General features: G+C 59.2%; 1 protein-coding gene across 4 annotated transcripts in view; it reads right to left on the minus strand.

Moving 5' to 3' along the window:
• Nucleotides 1-638: 638 nt before the first annotated feature.
• Nucleotides 639-23,760, minus strand: part of AHNAK2 (AHNAK nucleoprotein 2) — a 37,250-nt gene continuing 14,128 nt past the window's right edge. For 3 of the 4 annotated variants that reach the window (XM_081049391.1, XM_081049390.1, XM_081049392.1), the window contains exons 2-7: nucleotides 21,132-21,190; nucleotides 20,923-21,021; nucleotides 20,352-20,453; nucleotides 19,333-19,474; nucleotides 18,866-19,050; nucleotides 639-18,746 (exon numbers count right to left, since the gene is read on the minus strand). In XM_081049391.1, the coding sequence (XP_080905517.1) occupies nucleotides 1,365-18,746; nucleotides 18,866-19,050; nucleotides 19,333-19,474; nucleotides 20,352-20,453; nucleotides 20,923-21,021; nucleotides 21,132-21,190 (17,969 nt within the window). In that variant the 3' untranslated portion in view covers nucleotides 639-1,364. Of the gene's footprint in view, nucleotides 18,747-18,865; nucleotides 19,051-19,332; nucleotides 19,475-20,351; nucleotides 20,454-20,922; nucleotides 21,022-21,131; nucleotides 21,194-23,760 lie in introns of all 4 variants that reach the window. The other variant, XM_081049393.1, reaches the window with a different exon arrangement.

Consider the following 23,760-nt stretch of genomic DNA (forward strand, 5'->3'; position numbering starts at 1 on the left):
CTGCAGTGGCTCGGGGGACGGACTCAGTCTCTCCTCCCCACCCACAGTCCCACTCCCTGTGGCTGCCACCCTTCCGGGCCCTCAGTCCTCCAGAGGGGCTCAGAGCCCAGCTCTTCTCCTGTACTCACAGCCATGACAGCCGCCATGTCCCTGAAGGGAGAAGGGGCATGTCACCAGGAGCCCAACTGGGCCAGGCTCCTCAGAACACTGCATGCCTATGGGACCAGGAGGGTGTCTGGGGCCACTAGGAGGAGGAGACACATTTGGATCTCATTCTCCACCCCAGGTGGACTGGCCGCCCTTAGCTGTCCCTGGCTGAGGGCGCTGAGAGCAGGGCACTGCAGTGAAGGAAGCCTGAGATGGGCCCCTGTCATGGCCGAGGCCCTCTCTGTGCTGCCCCTGCTCTGCCTTCCAGCTGGCGGGGGCATGCGTGTTCATGTCCCCTGCCACACCGATCGCCTGGGCCCCTGCCTTCCTCCTCCTGGTCTCTGCCAGCTGCTGGCTCACAAGACGACAAATGGCTAAGTGAAAGCCACTCTGAGATTCACCGTGACTGTTTTCCAGAGTGACTCAGTAGCGATTAGGACCAGGAGTGTGCGTGTCCCCAGACAAAAGCCCTCACAGGCACTACCGTGGGTGTGTCACTTCCTTTATTGCCCATCCAGGGAACAGCAGAGTGGGGAGTCTGTACAGCGTGTATGTGAGGGGCTCGACGGCCATGCAGGGGCCACAGCGCCAGCAGGAACCTCCTCGCAGCTCACGGACGTCCTCACAGCCTCTGCTGAGCACAGCTAGCGCTGCGCTTACAGCATCTGTGCATGCCACACGAAGCCCCCAAAGCTGGCCGGTGGGACAGTCAGCAGAGGAGTGGGCTTTGTCTGAGCGTGCTGGCAAGGGTTTCCAGAGGGTATGCCAGCCTCTGCCTGAAGCAGGAAGCAGAGCCTACACTGGGCAGGAAGCAGCAACAGGGGCAGGACAGGGTGACACCAAACCCTGCGTCCACACGCACAGCCATTATTACCCCTTCCTCACAGAAACAGCCATGTTCTCGGGGGCATCATGGGTGGGTCCCCAGAAAAGGGGTTAATAAGGGCTTGTCCAGCAGTGTCTTCAGGGAGACACGACCCCATGGGTTCTTGGCGTCCTGTGGGAAGTCAGGACACTCCTTTGCTTCCAAAGTTTGGGGAGCTGGGCACGACTTTGGTCCCATGATAGGAGCATCTGCCATGGTGGCAAGGTTTCTGCTCGGTGCTCCGTTCTGTGAGTTGAGGGGACACACTTTCGGCCTCCCGACTTCCTTGTGTCCTCCCCTGACAAGTCACACCTGCGTCCCTCACTTGGTTGTGGGCCTGGGTACAGGCCCATCACTGGCGTGTCTGCCCCTGCTCTTGCAGGACCAATTCGCTGCTGGCTGCAGATGTCACCATGGCTCTGGGGCCCGGCTCCGTGGCCACAGTCTCTGCTGGCTTCCTGTCCTCCTTCTCCTCAGGGGAGAAGCTTTCTTGGGCATCAAAAAAAGTGACTGCTTCTTCCTGGAGCTGTGGCTCCACCAGGCCCACCTTGTCCTCAGTGCGTTGGCTTTTTTTGGTAGGCGATGAGGAGAAGCCTAACTTGGGGAATCGGAACCAGCCTGCCTTCTCCTGCTTCTCTGGCAGGTCCACCCCGGAGAGAACCTCAGGTTGTGCTTGCACAGGAGCAGGTCTTAGCACAACTTCTGTGGCACCAGCGCCTGTGTCCTGGGCAGAGGGAGAAAACCCAATGTTTGGAAGCCAAAACCGGAACAGACCAGACCTTTTGCTTTCTGGTTTCTCTTTTGCCTCCCTGTCTTCACCCTCCAGGGGTGCAGCTGCCTCTTGGCCGTCTTCAGGCAGGAGTTCGAGGATTTCCGCAGGCTCCTCGTCGGAACAGCTCTCTGCAAACTGGTGGCCAGAATGAACTTCAAACGTAAATGTTTGCGGTGCCAGCATGTTGAGGCTGGAAGAGATCATTTCAAACGGTTCTCCACTGTCTGGCGGGTGGTCTCCGGAAACGGGATTGGCTCCTGGGGTGACTTGTTGGGGAGCCTCTTGCAAGGCTTCCAGCGGCCCAGAGTGCTCAGTGACCATGTGCACCTGAGCCTCTGAGGGGCGCTCTGGGACCTTCCCCTGGAGCAAGGAAAAGCCGTAGGAAGGCATCTGGATCTCAGAGGCCGGAATCTCTGATTCCCGCACGATCTGAGTAGAAAACGCCTGGGGTTCTGAGAGGTCAGCAAACTCTGCTGTCACCCTACTCTGTGTGGTGACCTCTTGGCTCTCAACCCAAGTACTTTGGATGTGCACTCTGACCTTAGAAATGGGGGAAGCTTCCAAGGAGGGGTCAAAGACCCCAGGCGGCTCCCTGGGGACCCCAGCGCCTGCCTTCAGGATGCTCGCATCCCAGACTCCAGGGCTTTGCTTATGCAGGGCCAGGTCGAGGCTGCTGTCTGGGGACCACACTTCTCTCACGGCGGGGATGAAGACATCGGTAGTGGAGCCAGGGGCCGGGAAGGTAAACCTAGGCACCTTCAACGTGGGGAATTTGACAGTCAGCACAGAATCCTCCCAGAACTGACCCATGTCAACAATGGAAATCTGGGACGGCACATCAGTCCTGGAAGCCTTCAGCCTCAGAGGGCCTTCGGTGGGGGACGACCGGTGTTCTGCTGTCTCTGACCCCCTGGCAGGAGTCTTGTCCACTTCCCCTGGAGGAGCTTTGGTTTCTGAAAGTCTCCTGTGGGGCATCTGAAGGGACAGGGAGACTTGGCACGGATGGAGCTGGACCTCGGAAGTGGGAAGGTCAGCAGCGGACTTCCCGGCAGGAGAGACGTGCAGATTCAAACTTTTGCTGTCCAGAGTTTGCCTTGGGACACGTGCCATGTCTGCTTCTGCCTCTGGGGGCTGTGGGGACACAGCAGCCGCCACCTCTGAGGCAGGAACACTCACCCCCTGACTCTTGACTGTAGCTTGTGCTTCTGGCTTTGGGGGGCTGGCAGCAGGTGCTGGCACCTCAGTTACACCTCTGTCCCTGGAGGAGCGCCAGAAGCCGGGCAGGCGGAGCGAGGGCATTCGAAACCAACTCTCCTGAGAGCCCACCCGCGCGTCTCCCATCGCAGCGTCTCCTTCTGCACTTCGTACTGTGGGGGCTGCAGTGTCTGCTGTTCTACTGGATGCCTGGAGGGGGTCTTCTGTTGAGGGGTCCGTCACCTGCCCCCGAGGCTGGCTTGCTGAGCCATCCCCGAGCCCATACCCTTTGCTGCCATCTCCCAGAGACAGGCTGTGTTTGGGAAGAGGAACTTCACCTGCAGGCTGGCTCACCTCCTCCTGGAGCTCAGTGGGTCTGAAGTCGGGTTGGGCAAAGCTCACACTGGGAAGGTGGACCTGTGGCAGGTGGAGGTCCACGCCTGCTCCTTCCGGGGGGCCCACCATTGCGCCAGTGCCCCTAACACCACCCTCACTGCTGGCCCTCACTGTGGCCTGAGAGGCACCCTCAGCTGGGGAACTAGACAGGGAGGGATCCAGGTCTCCCTGTGGCAGGCCAGTCCCTCCCATGGAAGCCCTCCTTTTGGGACCTGCCAGTTCGGGCACAGAAAAACCAGGTGTCTTGACCGTTCCCCTCTCTCTGTCCAAGTCTGCTTCCATCTGGGAAACAGGAAGCCCAGGCAAGGTGCCCTTTGGACGCACGTCAACAACCAGGCTATGTGCCAGATACTCTTTGGGATCCATCTCCTTCTTCGGGGACCGCCTGAAGGACGGGAGCCTGAGCTGTGGCATTTTCAAGGGACTGCCTTTCCCTTCACAGTCAGCATCTTCAGCTGGGTCCCCGCCTGGAGTCATTCCTGCTGTCCAGGCAGTGCCCACGGGGTCCTCTGTCACCTCAGACATGGACACAACTGCAGATGGCAGCTGAGTACCAGGCCTTGGGGACACCGTGACTTCCTCGGCTGAGGAGCTGACTCCCCACGCTGGGCTGGGAGGAGACAGGGCAGCCCCTACGGCCCGGGGCGCACCCTCCACATCTCCTGCTTCTGGAGCTGAAAACACAAACTTTGGTCGGTGAAATTTAGGAAAAGTCACCTGACCATAAGAGGTATAAACCGAGGGGTCCACTGGGCCAGGGTGGCTGTCAGTTTGGGACAATGGAAGCCTCTCCCAGGATGAGACGTCTGTAGTACACTCTTCGCTGGAAATGTGAGCATCTCCCTGGGGTGCAGAGAGGGTACCTGGAGGCAGCACTGGAGAAACGGTGGCTCTGGGGAGAGTCACCTGGTACTTTGAAAGTGTGACACCCTCATAGGAAGGGAGAGCGGACGACTTAGACTGGGGGCCGCTGACATCAACCTTGTCTGAAGGAACACTGGACCACCCAAGCCCCGGCACCTGCATGGATGGCTCCCCGAAGGCCTCACACTCGCCAAGAGACCCACCACCGCCGAACTCCAAGGTGCTGGCCAAGCCACTCCCAGGAAGAGAAACCCCCGAATCTGCATGAGAGCCTACCGAGCTCTTACGGGATTTCCCTGCAGGGGAAAAGACCTTAGGCATTTTAAAACGGAATTTCTTCATTTTGCTTTTTGCTCCACCGCTTTCAATTGATGGGCCCCCATCAAGGTCCACTGTGGAAACAGAGATGTCACCTACACCGACACTGGGATCCATGAGCTCGAGAGAATAACTCCCTTCAAGACACTGGTCACTACCTTGAAGTCCCGAAGAAACCACAGAAACCAAATTGGAAGAAGAAGAAAAAGGCACACTGCCTTTAGACATCTTCAATGCCATACTTCTAGAAGACAATTCCTTGTCTCCTAGGCCCATGTCACCCTGTAGCCTGGCGCCCGGCGCCTGGATGTCCACTTCCACGCTCGGCAGCGACACCCCCACGTCGGGGGCTGGCACCTCACCTTTCGTACCCTTCAGATCCAGTTTGGGCCCCGTGATGTCCACCTGGGGACCCTTGAAGTCTACTTGGGGAATCTTGATGCTGGGCATGTGCACCGTGGGCAGGTGCCCTTTTATTCCGATTCTGGCGTCCCGTTTCTGGAGCTCTGCCTCGGGCACATGGCCCTCCGGGAGCTTCACGCCCAGCTCGCCGGTCTTGACGACCACGTCGGCAGATGGCAGGTCTATGCTCAGGTCACAGGTCTTGACTTCTGTCTGGATGGAGGGCAGGCGCCCGTCCGCCTGCACCTGTGACCCGGACACCTCGACCGAGGCGTCGCTGGACTTGCTGGGCGCCGCCATGCCGAAGGAGGGCATCTTGAACTTGGGCATTTTGAACTTGCTGTCCCTGGCGGCCATCTCCTTGTCTCCCAGGGCCACGTCACCGTCAAGACTGGCGCCCGGCGCCTGGATGTCCACCTCCACGCTGGGCAGCGACGCCCCCACGTCGGGGGCTGCCACCTCGCCTTTGGCACCCTTCAGGTCCAGTTTGGGTCCCGTGATGTCCACCTGGGGGCCCTTGATGTCCACCTTGGGCATCTTGATGCTGGGCATCTGCACCTTGGGCATGTGGCCCGTGAACCTGGCCCCTTCTGCCTTGCCCTTCAGCTCGCCCAGCCTCACCTCGCCCTCGGGGAGGGTCACGTCCACCTCAGCCCCAGGGTGCTCAATTTCAGCAGATGGCATTTGTATGCTGCTTTCTGGGGCTTGCAACTCGCCACGCAGGCAGGGCAGGGTCGCCTCCCCTGTGATCTTGGGCACGGGCACGTCCACGGATGTTCCCAAATCCTTGCTTGGTGACGATATGCCGAAGGAGGGCATCTTGAACTTGGGCATTTTGAACTTGCTGTCTCTGGCGCTCACCTCCTTGTCTCCCAGGGCCACGTCACCGTCAAGACTGGCGCCCGGCGCCTGGATGTCCACCTCCACGCTTGGCGGAGACGCCACCACGTCGGGGGCTGCCACCTCGCCTTTGGCACCCTTCAGGTCCAGTTTGGGTCCCATGATGTCCACCTGGGGGCCCTTGATGTCCACCTTGGGCATCTTGATGCTGGGCATCTGCACCTTGGGCATGTGGCCCTTGAACCTGGCCCCTTCTGACTTGTCCTTCAGCTCGCCTAGCGTCACCTTCCCCTCGGAGAGAGTCACCTCAACCTCAGCCCCTGGGAGCTCGATTTCAGCAGATGACAGCTGCACGCTGCCCTCTGGGGCTTGCATCTCGCCACGCAGGCAGGGCAGGGTCACCTCCCCTGTGATCTTGGGCACGGGCACGTCCACGGATGTTCCCAAATCCTTGCTTGATGCCGATTGGCCAAAGGAGGGCATCTTGAACTTGGGCATTTTGAACTTGCTGTCTCTGGCGCTCACCTCCTTGTCTCCCAGGGCCACGTCACCGTCAAGACTGGCGCCCGGCGCCTGGATGTCCACTTCCACGCTCGGCAGCGACACCCCCACGTCGGGGGCTGGCACCTCACCTTTCGTACCCTTCAGATCCAGTTTGGGCCCCGTGATGTCCACCTGGGGACCCTTGAAGTCTACTTGGGGAATCTTGATGCTGGGCATGTGCACCGTGGGCAGGTGCCCTTTTATTCCGATTCTGGCGTCCCGTTTCTGGAGCTCTGCCTCGGGCACATGGCCCTCCGGGAGCTTCACGCCCAGCTCGCCGGTCTTGACGACCACGTCGGCAGATGGCAGGTCTATGCTCAGGTCACAGGTCTTGACTTCTGTCTGGATGGAGGGCAGGCGCCCGTCCGCCTGCACCTGTGACCCGGACACCTCGACCGAGGCGTCGCTGGACTTGCTGGGCGCCGCCATGCCGAAGGAGGGCATCTTGAACTTGGGCATTTTGAACTTGCTGTCCCTGGCGGCCATCTCCTTGTCTCCCAGGGCCACGTCACCGTCAAGACTGGCGCCCGGCGCCTGGATGTCCACCTCCACGCTGGGCAGCGACGCCCCCACGTCGGGGGCTGCCACCTCGCCTTTGGCACCCTTCAGGTCCAGTTTGGGTCCCGTGATGTCCACCTGGGGGCCCTTGATGTCCACCTTGGGCATCTTGATGCTGGGCATCTGCACCTTGGGCATGTGGCCCGTGAACCTGGCCCCTTCTGCCTTGCCCTTCAGCTCGCCCAGCCTCACCTCGCCCTCGGGGAGGGTCACGTCCACCTCAGCCCCAGGGTGCTCAATTTCAGCAGATGGCATTTGTATGCTGCTTTCTGGGGCTTGCAACTCGCCACGCAGGCAGGGCAGGGTCGCCTCCCCTGTGATCTTGGGCACGGGCACGTCCACGGATGTTCCCAAATCCTTGCTTGGTGACGATATGCCGAAGGAGGGCATCTTGAACTTGGGCATTTTGAACTTGCTGTCTCTGGCGCTCACCTCCTTGTCTCCCAGGGCCACGTCACCGTCAAGACTGGCGCCCGGCGCCTGGATGTCCACCTCCACGCTTGGCGGAGACGCCACCACGTCGGGGGCTGCCACCTCGCCTTTGGCACCCTTCAGGTCCAGTTTGGGTCCCATGATGTCCACCTGGGGGCCCTTGATGTCCACCTTGGGCATCTTGATGCTGGGCATCTGCACCTTGGGCATGTGGCCCTTGAACCTGGCCCCTTCTGCCTTGCCCTTCAGCTCGCCTAGCGTCACCTTCCCCTCGGAGAGAGTCACCTCAACCTCAGCCCCTGGGAGCTCGATTTCAGCAGATGACAGCTGCACGCTGCCCTCTGGGGCTTGCATCTCGCCACGCAGGCAGGGCAGGGTCACCTCCCCTGTGATCTTGGGCACGGGCACGTCCACGGATGTTCCCAAATCCTTGCTTGGTGACGATATGCCGAAGGAGGGCATCTTGAACTTGGGCATTTTGAACTTGCTGTCCCTGGCGGCCATCTCCTTGTCTCCCAGGGCCACGTCACCGTCAAGACTGGCGCCCGGCGCCTGGATGTCCACCTCCACGCTGGGCAGCGACGCCCCCACGTCGGGGGCTGCCACCTCGCCTTTGGCACCCTTCAGGTCCAGTTTGGGTCCCGTGATGTCCACCTGGGGGCCCTTGATGTCCACCTTGGGCATCTTGATGCTGGGCTTCTGCACCTTGGGCATGTGGCCCGTGAACCTGGCCCCTTCTGCCTTGCCCTTCAGCTCGCCCAGCCTCACCTCGCCCTCGGGGAGGGTCACGTCCACCTCAGCCCCAGGGTGCTCAATTTCAGCAGATGGCATTTGTATGCTGCTTTCTGGGGCTTGCAACTCGCCACGCAGGCAGGGCAGGGTCGCCTCCCCTGTGATCTTGGGCACGGGCACGTCCACGGATGTTCCCAAATCCTTGCTTGATGCCGATTGGCCAAAGGAGGGCATCTTGAACTTGGGCATTTTGAACTTGCTGTCTCTGGCGCTCACCTCCTTGTCTCCCAGGGCCACGTCACCGTCAAGACTGGCGCCCGGCGCCTGGATGTCCACTTCCACGCTCGGCAGCGACACCCCCACGTCGGGGGCTGGCACCTCACCTTTCGTACCCTTCAGATCCAGTTTGGGCCCCGTGATGTCCACCTGGGGACCCTTGAAGTCTACTTGGGGAATCTTGATGCTGGGCATGTGCACCGTGGGCAGGTGCCCTTTTATTCCGATTCTGGCGTCCCGTTTCTGGAGCTCTGCCTCGGGCACATGGCCCTCCGGGAGCTTCACGCCCAGCTCGCCGGTCTTGACGACCACGTCGGCAGATGGCAGGTCTATGCTCAGGTCACAGGTCTTGACTTCTGTCTGGATGGAGGGCAGGCGCCCGTCCGCCTGCACCTGTGACCCGGACACCTCGACCGAGGCGTCGCTGGACTTGCTGGGCGCCGCCATGCCGAAGGAGGGCATCTTGAACTTGGGCATTTTGAACTTGCTGTCCCTGGCGGCCATCTCCTTGTCTCCCAGGGCCACGTCACCGTCAAGACTGGCGCCCGGCGCCTGGATGTCCACCTCCACGCTGGGCAGCGACGCCCCCACGTCGGGGGCTGCCACCTCGCCTTTGGCACCCTTCAGGTCCAGTTTGGGTCCCGTGATGTCCACCTGGGGGCCCTTGATGTCCACCTTGGGCATCTTGATGCTGGGCATCTGCACCTTGGGCATGTGGCCCGTGAACCTGGCCCCTTCTGCCTTGCCCTTCAGCTCGCCCAGCCTCACCTCGCCCTCGGGGACGGTCACGTCCACCTCAGCCCCAGGGTGCTCAATTTCAGCAGATGGCATTTGTATGCTGCTTTCTGGGGCTTGCAACTCGCCACGCAGGCAGGGCAGGGTCGCCTCCCCTGTGATCTTGGGCACGGGCACGTCCACGGATGTTCCCAAATCCTTGCTTGGTGACGATATGCCGAAGGAGGGCATCTTGAACTTGGGCATTTTGAACTTGCTGTCTCTGGCGCTCACCTCCTTGTCTCCCAGGGCCACGTCACCGTCAAGACTGGCGCCCGGCGCCTGGATGTCCACCTCCACGCTTGGCGGAGACGCCACCACGTCGGGGGCTGCCACCTCGCCTTTGGCACCCTTCAGGTCCAGTTTGGGTCCCATGATGTCCACCTGGGGGCCCTTGATGTCCACCTTGGGCATCTTGATGCTGGGCATCTGCACCTTGGGCATGTGGCCCTTGAACCTGGCCCCTTCTGCCTTGTCCTTCAGCTCGCCTAGCGTCACCTTCCCCTCGGAGAGAGTCACCTCAACCTCAGCCCCTGGGAGCTCGATTTCAGCAGATGACAGCTGCACGCTGCCCTCTGGGGCTTGCATCTCGCCACGCAGGCAGGGCAGGGTCACCTCCCCTGTGATCTTGGGCACGGGCACGTCCACGGATGTTCCCAAATCCTTGCTTGGTGACGATATGCCGAAGGAGGGCATCTTGAACTTGGGCATTTTGAACTTGCTGTCCCTGGCGGCCATCTCCTTGTCTCCCAGGGCCACGTCACCGTCAAGACTGGCGCCCGGCGCCTGGATGTCCACCTCCACGCTGGGCAGCGACGCCCCCACGTCGGGGGCTGCCACCTCGCCTTTGGCACCCTTCAGGTCCAGTTTGGGTCCCGTGATGTCCACCTGGGGGCCCTTGATGTCCACCTTGGGCATCTTGATGCTGGGCTTCTGCACCTTGGGCATGTGGCCCGTGAACCTGGCCCCTTCTGCCTTGCCCTTCAGCTCGCCCAGCCTCACCTCGCCCTCGGGGAGGGTCACGTCCACCTCAGCCCCAGGGTGCTCAATTTCAGCAGATGGCATTTGTATGCTGCTTTCTGGGGCTTGCAACTCGCCACGCAGGCAGGGCAGGGTCGCCTCCCCTGTGATCTTGGGCACGGGCACGTCCACGGATGTTCCCAAATCCTTGCTTGATGCCGATTGGCCAAAGGAGGGCATCTTGAACTTGGGCATTTTGAACTTGCTGTCTCTGGCGCTCACCTCCTTGTCTCCCAGGGCCACGTCACCGTCAAGACTGGCGCCCGGCGCCTGGATGTCCACTTCCACGCTCGGCAGCGACACCCCCACGTCGGGGGCTGGCACCTCACCTTTCGTACCCTTCAGATCCAGTTTGGGCCCCGTGATGTCCACCTGGGGACCCTTGAAGTCTACTTGGGGAATCTTGATGCTGGGCATGTGCACCGTGGGCAGGTGCCCTTTTATTCCGATTCTGGCGTCCCGTTTCTGGAGCTCTGCCTCGGGCACATGGCCCTCCGGGAGCTTCACGCCCAGCTCGCCGGTCTTGACGACCACGTCGGCAGATGGCAGGTCTATGCTCAGGTCACAGGTCTTGACTTCTGTCTGGATGGAGGGCAGGCGCCCGTCCGCCTGCACCTGTGACCCGGACACCTCGACCGAGGCGTCGCTGGACTTGCTGGGCGCCGCCATGCCGAAGGAGGGCATCTTGAACTTGGGCATTTTGAACTTGCTGTCCCTGGCGGCCATCTCCTTGTCTCCCAGGGCCACGTCACCGTCAAGACTGGCGCCCGGCGCCTGGATGTCCACCTCCACGCTGGGCAGCGACGCCCCCACGTCGGGGGCTGCCACCTCGCCTTTGGCACCCTTCAGGTCCAGTTTGGGTCCCGTGATGTCCACCTGGGGGCCCTTGATGTCCACCTTGGGCATCTTGATGCTGGGCATCTGCACCTTGGGCATGTGGCCCGTGAACCTGGCCCCTTCTGCCTTGCCCTTCAGCTCGCCCAGCCTCACCTCGCCCTCGGGGACGGTCACGTCCACCTCAGCCCCAGGGTGCTCAATTTCAGCAGATGGCATTTGTATGCTGCTTTCTGGGGCTTGCAACTCGCCACGCAGGCAGGGCAGGGTCGCCTCCCCTGTGATCTTGGGCACGGGCACGTCCACGGATGTTCCCAAATCCTTGCTTGGTGACGATATGCCGAAGGAGGGCATCTTGAACTTGGGCATTTTGAACTTGCTGTCTCTGGCGCTCACCTCCTTGTCTCCCAGGGCCACGTCACCGTCAAGACTGGCGCCCGGCGCCTGGATGTCCACCTCCACGCTTGGCGGAGACGCCACCACGTCGGGGGCTGCCACCTCGCCTTTGGCACCCTTCAGGTCCAGTTTGGGTCCCATGATGTCCACCTGGGGGCCCTTGATGTCCACCTTGGGCATCTTGATGCTGGGCATCTGCACCTTGGGCATGTGGCCCTTGAACCTGGCCCCTTCTGCCTTGTCCTTCAGCTCGCCTAGCGTCACCTTCCCCTCGGAGAGAGTCACCTCAACCTCAGCCCCTGGGAGCTCGATTTCAGCAGATGACAGCTGCACGCTGCCCTCTGGGGCTTGCATCTCGCCACGCAGGCAGGGCAGGGTCACCTCCCCTGTGATCTTGGGCACGGGCACGTCCACGGATGTTCCCAAATCCTTGCTTGGTGACGATATGCCGAAGGAGGGCATCTTGAACTTGGGCATTTTGAACTTGCTGTCCCTGGCGGCCATCTCCTTGTCTCCCAGGGCCACGTCACCGTCAAGACTGGCGCCCGGCGCCTGGATGTCCACCTCCACGCTGGGCAGCGACGCCCCCACGTCGGGGGCTGCCACCTCGCCTTTGGCACCCTTCAGGTCCAGTTTGGGTCCCGTGATGTCCACCTGGGGGCCCTTGATGTCCACCTTGGGCATCTTGATGCTGGGCTTCTGCACCTTGGGCATGTGGCCCGTGAACCTGGCCCCTTCTGCCTTGCCCTTCAGCTCGCCCAGCCTCACCTCGCCCTCGGGGAGGGTCACGTCCACCTCAGCCCCAGGGTGCTCAATTTCAGCAGATGGCATTTGTATGCTGCTTTCTGGGGCTTGCAACTCGCCACGCAGGCAGGGCAGGGTCGCCTCCCCTGTGATCTTGGGCACGGGCACGTCCACGGATGTTCCCAAATCCTTGCTTGATGCCGATTGGCCAAAGGAGGGCATCTTGAACTTGGGCATTTTGAACTTGCTGTCTCTGGCGCTCACCTCCTTGTCTCCCAGGGCCACGTCACCGTCAAGACTGGCGCCCGGCGCCTGGATGTCCACTTCCACGCTCGGCAGCGACACCCCCACGTCGGGGGCTGGCACCTCACCTTTCGTACCCTTCAGATCCAGTTTGGGCCCCGTGATGTCCACCTGGGGACCCTTGAAGTCTACTTGGGGAATCTTGATGCTGGGCATGTGCACCGTGGGCAGGTGCCCTTTTATTCCGATTCTGGCGTCCCGTTTCTGGAGCTCTGCCTCGGGCACATGGCCCTCCGGGAGCTTCACGCCCAGCTCGCCGGTCTTGACGACCACGTCGGCAGATGGCAGGTCTATGCTCAGGTCACAGGTCTTGACTTCTGTCTGGATGGAGGGCAGGCGCCCGTCCGCCTGCACCTGTGACCCGGACACCTCGACCGAGGCGTCGCTGGACTTGCTGGGCGCCGCCATGCCGAAGGAGGGCATCTTGAACTTGGGCATTTTGAACTTGCTGTCCCTGGCGGCCATCTCCTTGTCTCCCAGGGCCACGTCACCGTCAAGACTGGCGCCCGGCGCCTGGATGTCCACCTCCACGCTGGGCAGCGACGCCCCCACGTCGGGGGCTGCCACCTCGCCTTTGGCACCCTTCAGGTCCAGTTTGGGTCCCGTGATGTCCACCTGGGGGCCCTTGATGTCCACCTTGGGCATCTTGATGCTGGGCATCTGCACCTTGGGCATGTGGCCCGTGAACCTGGCCCCTTCTGCCTTGCCCTTCAGCTCGCCCAGCCTCACCTCGCCCTCGGGGACGGTCACGTCCACCTCAGCCCCAGGGTGCTCAATTTCAGCAGATGGCATTTGTATGCTGCTTTCTGGGGCTTGCAACTCGCCACGCAGGCAGGGCAGGGTCGCCTCCCCTGTGATCTTGGGCACGGGCACGTCCACGGATGTTCCCAAATCCTTGCTTGGTGACGATATGCCGAAGGAGGGCATCTTGAACTTGGGCATTTTGAACTTGCTGTCTCTGGCGCTCACCTCCTTGTCTCCCAGGGCCACGTCACCGTCAAGACTGGCGCCCGGCGCCTGGATGTCCACCTCCACGCTTGGCGGAGACGCCACCACGTCGGGGGCTGCCACCTCGCCTTTGGCACCCTTCAGGTCCAGTTTGGGTCCCATGATGTCCACCTGGGGGCCCTTGATGTCCACCTTGGGCATCTTGATGCTGGGCATCTGCACCTTGGGCATGTGGCCCTTGAACCTGGCCCCTTCTGCCTTGTCCTTCAGCTCGCCTAGCGTCACCTTCCCCTCGGAGAGAGTCACCTCAACCTCAGCCCCTGGGAGCTCGATTTCAGCAGATGACAGCTGCACGCTGCCCTCTGGGGCTTGCATCTCGCCACGCAGGCAGGGCAGGGTCACCTCCCCTGTGATCTTGGGCACGGGCACGTCCACGGATGTTCCCAAATCCTTGCTTGATGCCGATTGGCCAAAGGAGGGCATCTTGAACTTGGGCATTTTGAACTTGCTGTCTCTGGCGCTCACCTCCTTGTCTCCCAGGGCCACGTCACCGTCAAGACTGGCGCCCGGCGCCTGGATGTCCACTTCCACGCTCGGCAGCGACACCCCCACGTCGGGGGCTGGCACCTCACCTTTCGTACCCTTCAGATCCAGTTTGGGCCCCGTGATGTCCACCTGGGGACCCTTGAAGTCTACTTGGGGAATCTTGATGCTGGGCATGTGCACCGTGGGCAGGTGCCCTTTTATTCCGATTCTGGCGTCCCGTTTCTGGAGCTCTGCCTCGGGCACATGGCCCTCCGGGAGCTTCACGCCCAGCTCGCCGGTCTTGACGACCACGTCGGCAGATGGCAGGTCTATGCTCAGGTCACAGGTCTTGACTTCTGTCTGGATGGAGGGCAGGCGCCCGTCCGCCTGCACCTGTGACCCGGACACCTCGACCGAGGCGTCGCTGGACTTGCTGGGCGCCGCCATGCCGAAGGAGGGCATCTTGAACTTGGGCATTTTGAACTTGCTGTCCCTGGCGGCCATCTCCTTGTCTCCCAGGGCCACGTCACCGTCAAGACTGGCGCCCGGCGCCTGGATGTCCACCTCCACGCTGGGCAGCGACGCCCCCACGTCGGGGGCTGCCACCTCGCCTTTGGCACCCTTCAGGTCCAGTTTGGGTCCCGTGATGTCCACCTGGGGGCCCTTGATGTCCACCTTGGGCATCTTGATGCTGGGCATCTGCACCTTGGGCATGTGGCCCGTGAACCTGGCCCCTTCTGCCTTGCCCTTCAGCTCGCCCAGCCTCACCTCGCCCTCGGGGAGGGTCACGTCCACCTCAGCCCCAGGGTGCTCAATTTCAGCAGATGGCATTTGTATGCTGCTTTCTGGGGCTTGCAACTCGCCACGCAGGCAGGGCAGGGTCGCCTCCCCTGTGATCTTGGGCACGGGCACGTCCACGGATGTTCCCAAATCCTTGCTTGGTGACGATATGCCGAAGGAGGGCATCTTGAACTTGGGCATTTTGAACTTGCTGTCTCTGGCGCTCACCTCCTTGTCTCCCAGGGCCACGTCACCGTCAAGACTGGCGCCCGGCGCCTGGATGTCCACCTCCACGCTTGGCGGAGACGCCACCACGTCGGGGGCTGCCACCTCGCCTTTGGCACCCTTCAGGTCCAGTTTGGGTCCCATGATGTCCACCTGGGGGCCCTTGATGTCCACCTTGGGCATCTTGATGCTGGGCATCTGCACCTTGGGCATGTGGCCCTTGAACCTGGCCCCTTCTGCCTTGCCCTTCAGCTCGCCTAGCGTCACCTTCCCCTCGGAGAGAGTCACCTCAACCTCAGCCCCTGGGAGCTCGATTTCAGCAGATGACAGCTGCACGCTGCCCTCTGGGGCTTGCATCTCGCCACGCAGGCAGGGCAGGGTCACCTCCCCTGTGATCTTGGGCACGGGCACGTCCACGGATGTTCCCAAATCCTTGCTTGATGCCGATTGGCCAAAGGAGGGCATCTTGAACTTGGGCATTTTGAACTTGCTGTCTCTGGCGCTCACCTCCTTGTCTCCCAGGGCCACGTCACCGTCAAGACTGGCGCCCGGCGCCTGGATGTCCACTTCCACGCTCGGCAGCGACACCCCCACGTCGGGGGCTGGCACCTCACCTTTCGTACCCTTCAGATCCAGTTTGGGCCCCGTGATGTCCACCTGGGGACCCTTGAAGTCTACTTGGGGAATCTTGATGCTGGGCATGTGCACCGTGGGCAGGTGCCCTTTTATTCCGATTCTGGCGTCCCGTTTCTGGAGCTCTGCCTCGGGCACATGGCCCTCCGGGAGCTTCACGCCCAGCTCGCCGGTCTTGACGACCACGTCGGCAGATGGCAGGTCTATGCTCAGGTCACAGGTCTTGACTTCTGTCTGGATGGAGGGCAGGCGCCCGTCCGCCTGCACCTGTGACCCGGACACCTCGACCGAGGCGTCGCTGGACTTGCTGGGCGCCGCCATGCCGAAGGAGGGCATCTTGAACTTGGGCATTTTGAACTTGCTGTCCCTGGCGGCCATCTCCTTGTCTCCCAGGGCCACGTCACCGTCAAGACTGGCGCCCGGCGCCTGGATGTCCACCTCCACGCTGGGCAGCGACGCCCCCACGTCGGGGGCTGCCACCTCGCCTTTGGCACCCTTCAGGTCCAGTTTGGGTCCCATGATGTCCACCTGGGGGCCCTTGATGTCCACCTTGGGCATCTTGATGCTGGGCCTCTGCACCTTGGGCATGTGGCCCTTGAACCTGGCCCCTTCTGCCTTGCCCTTCAGCTCGCCTAGCGTCACCTTCCCCTCGGAGAGAGTCACCTCAACCTCAGCCCCTGGGAGCTCGATTTCAGCAGATGGCAGCTGCACGCTGCCCTCTGGGGCTTGCATCTCGCCATGCAGGCAGGGCAGGGTCACCTCCCCTGTGATCTTGGGCACGGGCACGTCCACGGATGTTCCCAAATCCTTGCTTGATGCCGATTGGCCAAAGGAGGGCATCTTGAACTTGGGCATTTTGAACTTGCTGTCTCTGGCGCTCACCTCCTTGTCTCCCAGGGCCACGTCACCGTCAAGACTGGCGCCCGGCGCCTGGATGTCCACTTCCACGCTCGGCAGCGACACCCCCACGTCGGGGGCTGGCACCTCACCTTTCGTACCCTTCAGATCCAGTTTGGGCCCCGTGATGTCCACCTGGGGACCCTTGAAGTCTACTTGGGGAATCTTGATGCTGGGCATGTGCACCGTGGGCAGGTGCCCTTTTATTCCGATTCTGGCGTCCCGTTTCTGGAGCTCTGCCTCGGGCACATGGCCCTCCGGGAGCTTCACGCCCAGCTCGCCGGTCTTGACGACCACGTCGGCAGATGGCAGGTCTATGCTCAGGTCACAGGTCTTGACTTCTGTCTGGATGGAGGGCAGGCGCCCGTCCGCCTCCACCTGTGACCCGGACACCTCGACCGAGGCGTCGCTGGACTTGCTGGGCGCTGCCATGCCGAAGGAGGGCATCTTGAACTTGGGCATTTTGAACTTGCTGTCCCTGGCGGCCATCTCTTTGTCTCCCAGGGCCACGTCACCGTCAAGACTGGCGCCCGTCGCCTGGATGTCCACTTCCACGCTCGGCAGCGACACCCCCACGTCGGGGGTTGGCACCTCGCCTTTGGAACCCTTCAGGTCCAGTTTGGGCCTTGTGATGTCCACCTGGGGGCCCTTGATATCTACTTTGGGCATCTTGATGCTGGGCATGTGCACCGAGGGCAGGTGCCCTTTCAGTTTGGTTCTGCCGTCCCCATTCTGGAGCTCTGCCTCGGGCACATGGCCCTCCGGGAGCTTCACGCCCAGCTCGCCGGTCTTGACGACCACGTCGGCAGATGGCAGGTCTATGCTCAGGTCACAGGTCTTGACGTCAGTCTGGATGGAGGGCAGGCGCCCGTCCGCCTGCACCTGTGACCCGGACACCTCGACCGAGGCGTCGCTGTACTTGCCTGGCGCTCCCATGCCGAAGGAGGGCATCTTGAACTTGGGCATTTTTAACTTGCTGTCCCTGGCTGCCATCTCCTTGTCTCCCAGGGAGATTTTTCTTTCTTTCCCTTCTTCGTTCTCCTGTTCTTCTTTTATTTTTGATGGTCTTTTCTGTTCTTTTTCTTCATCTTCATCACTACTCTTTAAATGCAACTCTAATTTTACTTCCTTCAGGAGAGTGTGTCTCTGGTTTTCCCTTTCTATTTCGCTTTTCGGTGTTTCTGTGACTGACTTTGCGTACTTTCCTGGGGACCATCCAAATGACGGCAATTTGAACTTTGGTATTTTCATCTTTTCTTCCTTTCCCTCCATGTTCTCCTCCCAAGCTATTGTGTCTCCTCCTTTCATTGTTGTCATGGATCTCTCTGCTCTCCTTTTATCCTGTTTGGTCTGACGCACTGCAAGGTCTCGGTCTTTGTTTGTGTCTGGGCTCTTGTCACCCTTTATCACGATATTGGTGGCTGACTTCTCCTGCCTCGGCTCCCCCTCCAGCACTGCTATGCTTCCTTCTGTCTCCAGCACTTTTTGTTTAGGAAATCCAAACTTGGGTGTCTTTAGATTGACTATTTGTATCTGGACGTCTGCTTGGTGGCCCTGTGTGTGGCCCTCACCTGCCCTGTCTTGCAGAGGCAATGTGGCAGTTTCCATGTCCAGCACTTTAATTCCCTCCCTAGTGCTTCCTCTGCTCTGTGTGGGGACTCGGCCTGCCCTGGGTTTCCCTTCGGTCACTGTCTCCTCCCGGACTCGCTTCTCCATTGTCTTCCTCTGGGATCTGGCAGCCATGTCTGACCCACCCCCTAAGTCTGCTTCATAGGAGAGGGCAGGCTCTGTGGGCCACTGTCCACTGAGAGCAGGTGTCCCCTGTTGAGCCTCTGCTGTCCTGTCGTCCTTTGTGCCATGTGCACCAGCCCAAGTGGCCTCTTGGTTGGCATCCCAGGACCCCGCCTCCTCCAGCACTCTGAAATGGACAGCCCCAGTTTGGGACCCTGTGACTGGCTGCCCTGCCAGTGATGGGCCCTTCCCTGAGCCCACTTTGAACTTCAGGTTGAGGAACCTGCTCCTGCGTCGGCTGCCTGTCCCTGCCTCCTGTTCCTGCTCGTCTGGTGGAAACTCGGCCTCGGTGTCTGAGCTTGTGGGGCCCAGAGCAGGCACCTTCCCCCGCTCGTAAGCCTCCGAGGAACTGTGTGACCTCCGGGGCCCTCGCCCACCCTTGCTCTTTATGGCTTGAAATTTGGGCCAGGAGAGCCTGTCCTTTTGGGGCCTCCTGCCTCTGCCATCCCTGGGCTTGTCGATGAGTCTGTCCTGGTCCCCATTGCTTTCCATCGTCTTTGTGGGTGTGGCGGTGCCCCCATCAGTGATGTCCTTTCCCTGAAACACGAGGACAATGAACTTGTTGGTGGCAGTCCAGAAAGTCTGTGGCCCTGGGCTTAGGGGAAGAGGGGGTGAGTGGGGCCCATGCCAACCTCGGCCCCAGCCAGCTGCCTCACCTGCTTCTCAGTCGGCTTTGGGGCATGCTGAGCTGCGCTGGCAGCCCTGTTCACATCCACTCTGGTGGGCACTTGGCGTCTGACTTTGAACTGAACCTTGTACGGCTCTGAGTACTGAAGGATTTTCAGAGCATCTCCATACTTAATGTTGTCGAAGAATATGGTTGCACTCAGCAGCTGATCTCCTGGACAAAGACAGAGTGGGGTTCAGGCCTGAGCTCCCCCATCGCATGCCTGCTGGGACGGAGGGCTCTACAGGGGTGCATGGAAGGGAAGGATGCCTGCCACGCTGCCCAGCCCTTCCCTCCACTCAGCCCTGGGTGGGCAGGAGCCCACCTGTTTCACAGGTGGGAAAAACCAGCATGACAGGTGATTATCCTGAGCTCCAGGTGTGGCCCAGCCCCCTCCTGGTCCCTCCCATCCTCATGGGGACCATGGGGACTCCAGGGATGGGGCGACCATGGCACCTTCTCTCAAGCTGAAGAGCTTAGCAGCTGAGGAGTCCTTCAAAACGTGCTTCACAAAGATGCCCTGGTCCCCACCACCCGTGACACTGTAGCCACTCGCTCCAGCCTCCACCTCGGTCTTCATCGTCACAGATGTCGCCTCCTGCGTGGACGGAGCAGAAGCACATCAGGTCCATGGTGAGCATACCTGTCCTACCATGGGCATCAGTCCTGAGGGCGCTGCCTCCCCTGAGGACAGGAAGCCCACAGCCCTGCCCATCATCCAGGTGACAGCAGGCAAGGGTAGGGCCCACAGCCAGGATGGCCTGGGTTGCTGTGTCCGAGCTTCGCAAGAAGCCAGCTGCAGCCACCTCTGGTGGGAGGAGCCTCCTCTTGTCCCCACCCTCACTTGCCAGGACTCAGGGGCAGCCTGTCCACAGCAGGACTGGGCAACGGTCAGAGCCTTCCTCTACTGCTCCTCATTCATTCTTTACATGCTCCAAGCTTGACAGCAAACAAAGCAGCTCTTGCTCAAGCCATGGAATATCATAAATTCTGAGGGAAATACAACCAACAGTGCAGCTGGCCTGACTTCAGACATGATGGGGCCTTGGGGGCCAGTGGAGCCTTAGAAGTGCCGGGACTGCCCATGCCAGGACAGTCTGCCTCAGGAGGCAGTGCCCGCCTTACTACCAACTTCTGTGGCCCGTACACTCCAGGCAGCGGCTGTGCCCATGCACAGCTGCGAACACTGAGGTCTGTGCACCTAGGTCCCCTGGCTGCGGACTTGTGAAGGAGTCCAGCCCTCTGGCCAGGAATCTTCATCATGAGCACATAGGGTCTTGGCAGAAGCCTGGGCCAGTCTTCTAGAGCCTCTGCCACCCTCAGGCCTGACAAGGGATGGGCATGCCATTCCACAGGGTGCAGTGGCACTCTGCCAGCCTCCCTGTTCCTTTCTCTTTGCTCTGGCCTCCAACCCCCTGGCTGGGGCCCTGGTGAAGGGGTCCACCTTCCTGGCCCCCAATTCCCACCATACCCACCTCTGAATGACTCATCCTGGAAAATGTCCGTGAGTCCCCTGAATCCCGCTTCCACCAGGATCTCCGTCTCCCTGAAGAGCCTTGCCTGTCTGACGTGTCTTCCTATAACCGCAGACATTGAGGGTTACCCACCTGCCCCAGCCCAGGGGATGGGAGGGTCTTGGGAAGGCCAGGGGCCTCAGCTCAAAGGTTGAGAACTTCAAGAGCTCAGCTGCGTGCAGAGGGAGCCCAGCGCGAGCTGTGGGGACCCTGTCTGCATCTCCTCTCCAGAGACGGCATGCACACACACCTCCCGTGCCCCACCACATGCAGGAGCGTGAGGGCTGTTCCCCACATGCACACACTGCAAACACACATGCGCCACCTTGGTTGTGTTTGGCTGAAGGGAGGGTCCTGGGAGGGGGCAGAGGAGTCAGACAGGATGGCTGAGTGGGCAGCAGGGCAGGGGGCGTGGCTGAACAGACAAGTATGTGAGTTGTGCACACAGGGCGATGCAGGAGGAGACGTGGCTGCCTGTGGTCCCACACCTTGGTCTTCCCTCAGCCTATGGGTCTCTGTCCAGCAGGCTTACCAGGAGTTCAAAGCCGGCACCCTCAGTCACACATTCATAGACAGGTGAAGACCCCTGCGGCCGTGGCCGAATGATCTCATCCACGGGCCCTTCAGTCACCTTGCAGGAGGAGAGAATCAGGTTACCCTCAGCCACTCGGGCTCTGCCCAGGCCCAGGAGAGGATGGGGGAGGCATGAGGTGGGCATGGGCCCCCGTAGTCCTCACTCACAGAATGGTCCTCCTCAGTTTCTGCATCTGGTTCCTCAGGCTGCAGCTGCCGGCCGGACACTGCTGAGAGAGAGGCTGGGTCAGCGGAGCCGTGCAGGTGGAAGACCACGGGTGGGGCCTGAAGGTGGACCAGACAGTGGGCCAGGGGTGGGGTCTGGGGGTGGGCCAGATGGTAGACCCCGGGCGGGGGCCTGCGGGTGGGGGACCAGGGGAGCATGAGCACCATGGAGATGCTGTCACCCCGTTCTGAACGCTGGGTCTTAGAGTGCATGCAGGCATTAGGGGAGGACCCATAGCCAGGGGCCTGCAGAGGCTGTGACTTCAGGTCAGAGGGCGGTGAGCCAGGAGGGGGAGGAGCCCGGACAAAGTGACGGGTTCCACGGATTTAGTCCAAGAAAGTTACTAAGCAAACACACCAACAAAGCAATAAACAAACCCTGAGGGGACTCAGAACCCAAGCTGCTACAATGTAGAACGTAGAACGTCCAGCACACAACAAAAATGCCATGGTTGCCACAGAAGCAGGAGAGTGTGTGCTGTGTCCAGGAGCAAAGTAGTGGATGGAAACTTTCTGAGTGTCCACAGAGGCTACATTTAGCACAGACCTCAGAGCAACTATTATAAACATGTTCAAAAAACTATAGGAAACCATGTTTAAGGATTTAGTGGAAAATATAATGGATCAATGAAAGGAAACTGTTGTAAAGAAATAGAAATTATAAAAAATACCAGTGGCAGTTCCAGAGGTAAAAATTTACTACAGGGATTCAACAGTGGCACTGAAGTGCCAGAAGAAAAAATGGAAAAACTTGTAGATTAATAGAAATTAACCTATTTGAAGAACAGAGAAAAAGATTGAAGAAAAGTGACAGAGCATCGGAGATCTGTGGGCCAACATTAAGAATAGCAATGCTGTGTGTGGTCGATGTCTCAGAAGGAAAGGAGAGAGAGAAAGAGGCAGAAAAATGTTTGAAGAAATAATGACTGAAAACAATCTACAGATCCAAGAAGCTCAACAAATCCCAAACAGGACAAACACCAAGAGACCCAGACCTACACACATCACAGTCAAAATGAGTGCGAGAAAGAGAAAAACGTTGCAAGCGACAAGTGAAAAACAACCCATCACATGTAAGGGCACAACAATACAATGAACATCTGACAACATGGAAGCTGGAAGACGAGAGAATGACATAATCAAATGGTTGAAAGGAAATGTGAGCCAAGAATTCTCTGTCTAGTAAAATAGCCTTCAAAAATAAAGGCAAAATAAAGACATTTGCAAATAAAGAAACGTGGGGAATCCATTGCTAGCCGATCTGCCTCACAAGAAATGCTAAAGAAAAGGAACTGACACCAGATACTAAACTCAAATGCACAGGGAAAACATGAAGAATGAAGACAATGGTAACTATGTGGGCAAATATAAAATATGCTATAGACATTTCCTTTTCCTCATTCCATCCCTTAACTTCCTTTTAATAGACAAGAGGTTTTATAAAGCAGGGCTCAGCAGACTCGTCTTGTCAAAGGCCGGCCAGCAGTGTTTCAGCCCCACAGGCACTATTGCACGTCTGTGCATTGCACCCCCAGGGCTGTGGCTCGGGTGTGGCTGTGGACAGCATGCAAATGAGCAAGCCTGACTGCATCTAGTGCAACCTTATCCACAAAACCAGCAGCTGGCAGGGCTTAGCACACAGGCCAGAGTCTGTCAGCTCCTCACATAAAGCAAGAATTCTCATGCCATGTTGTTGGGACTTTAAGATACAGAAATGCAGTATGCATGTGATAGTAATAGCAAACAGCGGGGAGGAAAAGGATATGTACTGGATGACAGTCTCTACATTTTACCAGAGTCCGGTAAACACTGCCTAGGGCGAGGAGTGGGAGTGGCATGGACCCTGAACAGGAGCAGGAGAATCTGAGGAGGGTGGAAGTTGCTGGGACTGGCTGTGCCGCTCTGCAGCGTTACTGAAAATGTTTGAATTGCACATTTACAGTGGGTGGGGTCATGGTATGTAAATTACACTCCAGTAGAGCTTAAAAAAACAGGTAACTGACTGCATAAGACAAAAACAAGAAGTGTAGAATTTTGCATACATAGATGTAAAGCATGTGACAAGTACAGTATGAAGAATGGGATTGGGGACGCTGGAGGGAGGTTACTCTGTGACGTTCTCACGTTCAGCAAGCAGCAGTGTAATGTCTGACGGTGTGCTGTCGTGAAGAAAGCCACATAGCATAAATCATAAAGCAACTGTTAAAAAAAGATCATAGCTAATAAGCCAGTAGTGGAAATAAACTGGGATACTAAAAATACATTATATACAAACATATGTAATGTATATATCATTATATTATTGAGTGATTACATATGCAAATATATTTAATTAATCCTAAAACAAGGTAAGAAAGAGGGAAAGAGGAGCAAAGAATAGATGGGATAAAATGGAAAGCAATTAGCAAGATGGTAGGATCTAAGCCAACCATATGGGCAACTACATTAATCACAGTGGGGTTCAAAGTGCCAATCAAAAGGTAGAAATTGTCAGACGAGATAAAAGTGCAAGACCTAGCTATATGCTACGCATAAGAATTGGGCTATAAATATATATAGTTTAAAAGTGGAA

Source organism: Rhinolophus hipposideros (genome assembly GCF_964194185.1).
Source record: "Rhinolophus hipposideros genome assembly, chromosome: 5".
In the NCBI taxonomy this organism is placed as follows: domain Eukaryota; kingdom Metazoa; phylum Chordata; class Mammalia; order Chiroptera; family Rhinolophidae; genus Rhinolophus; species Rhinolophus hipposideros.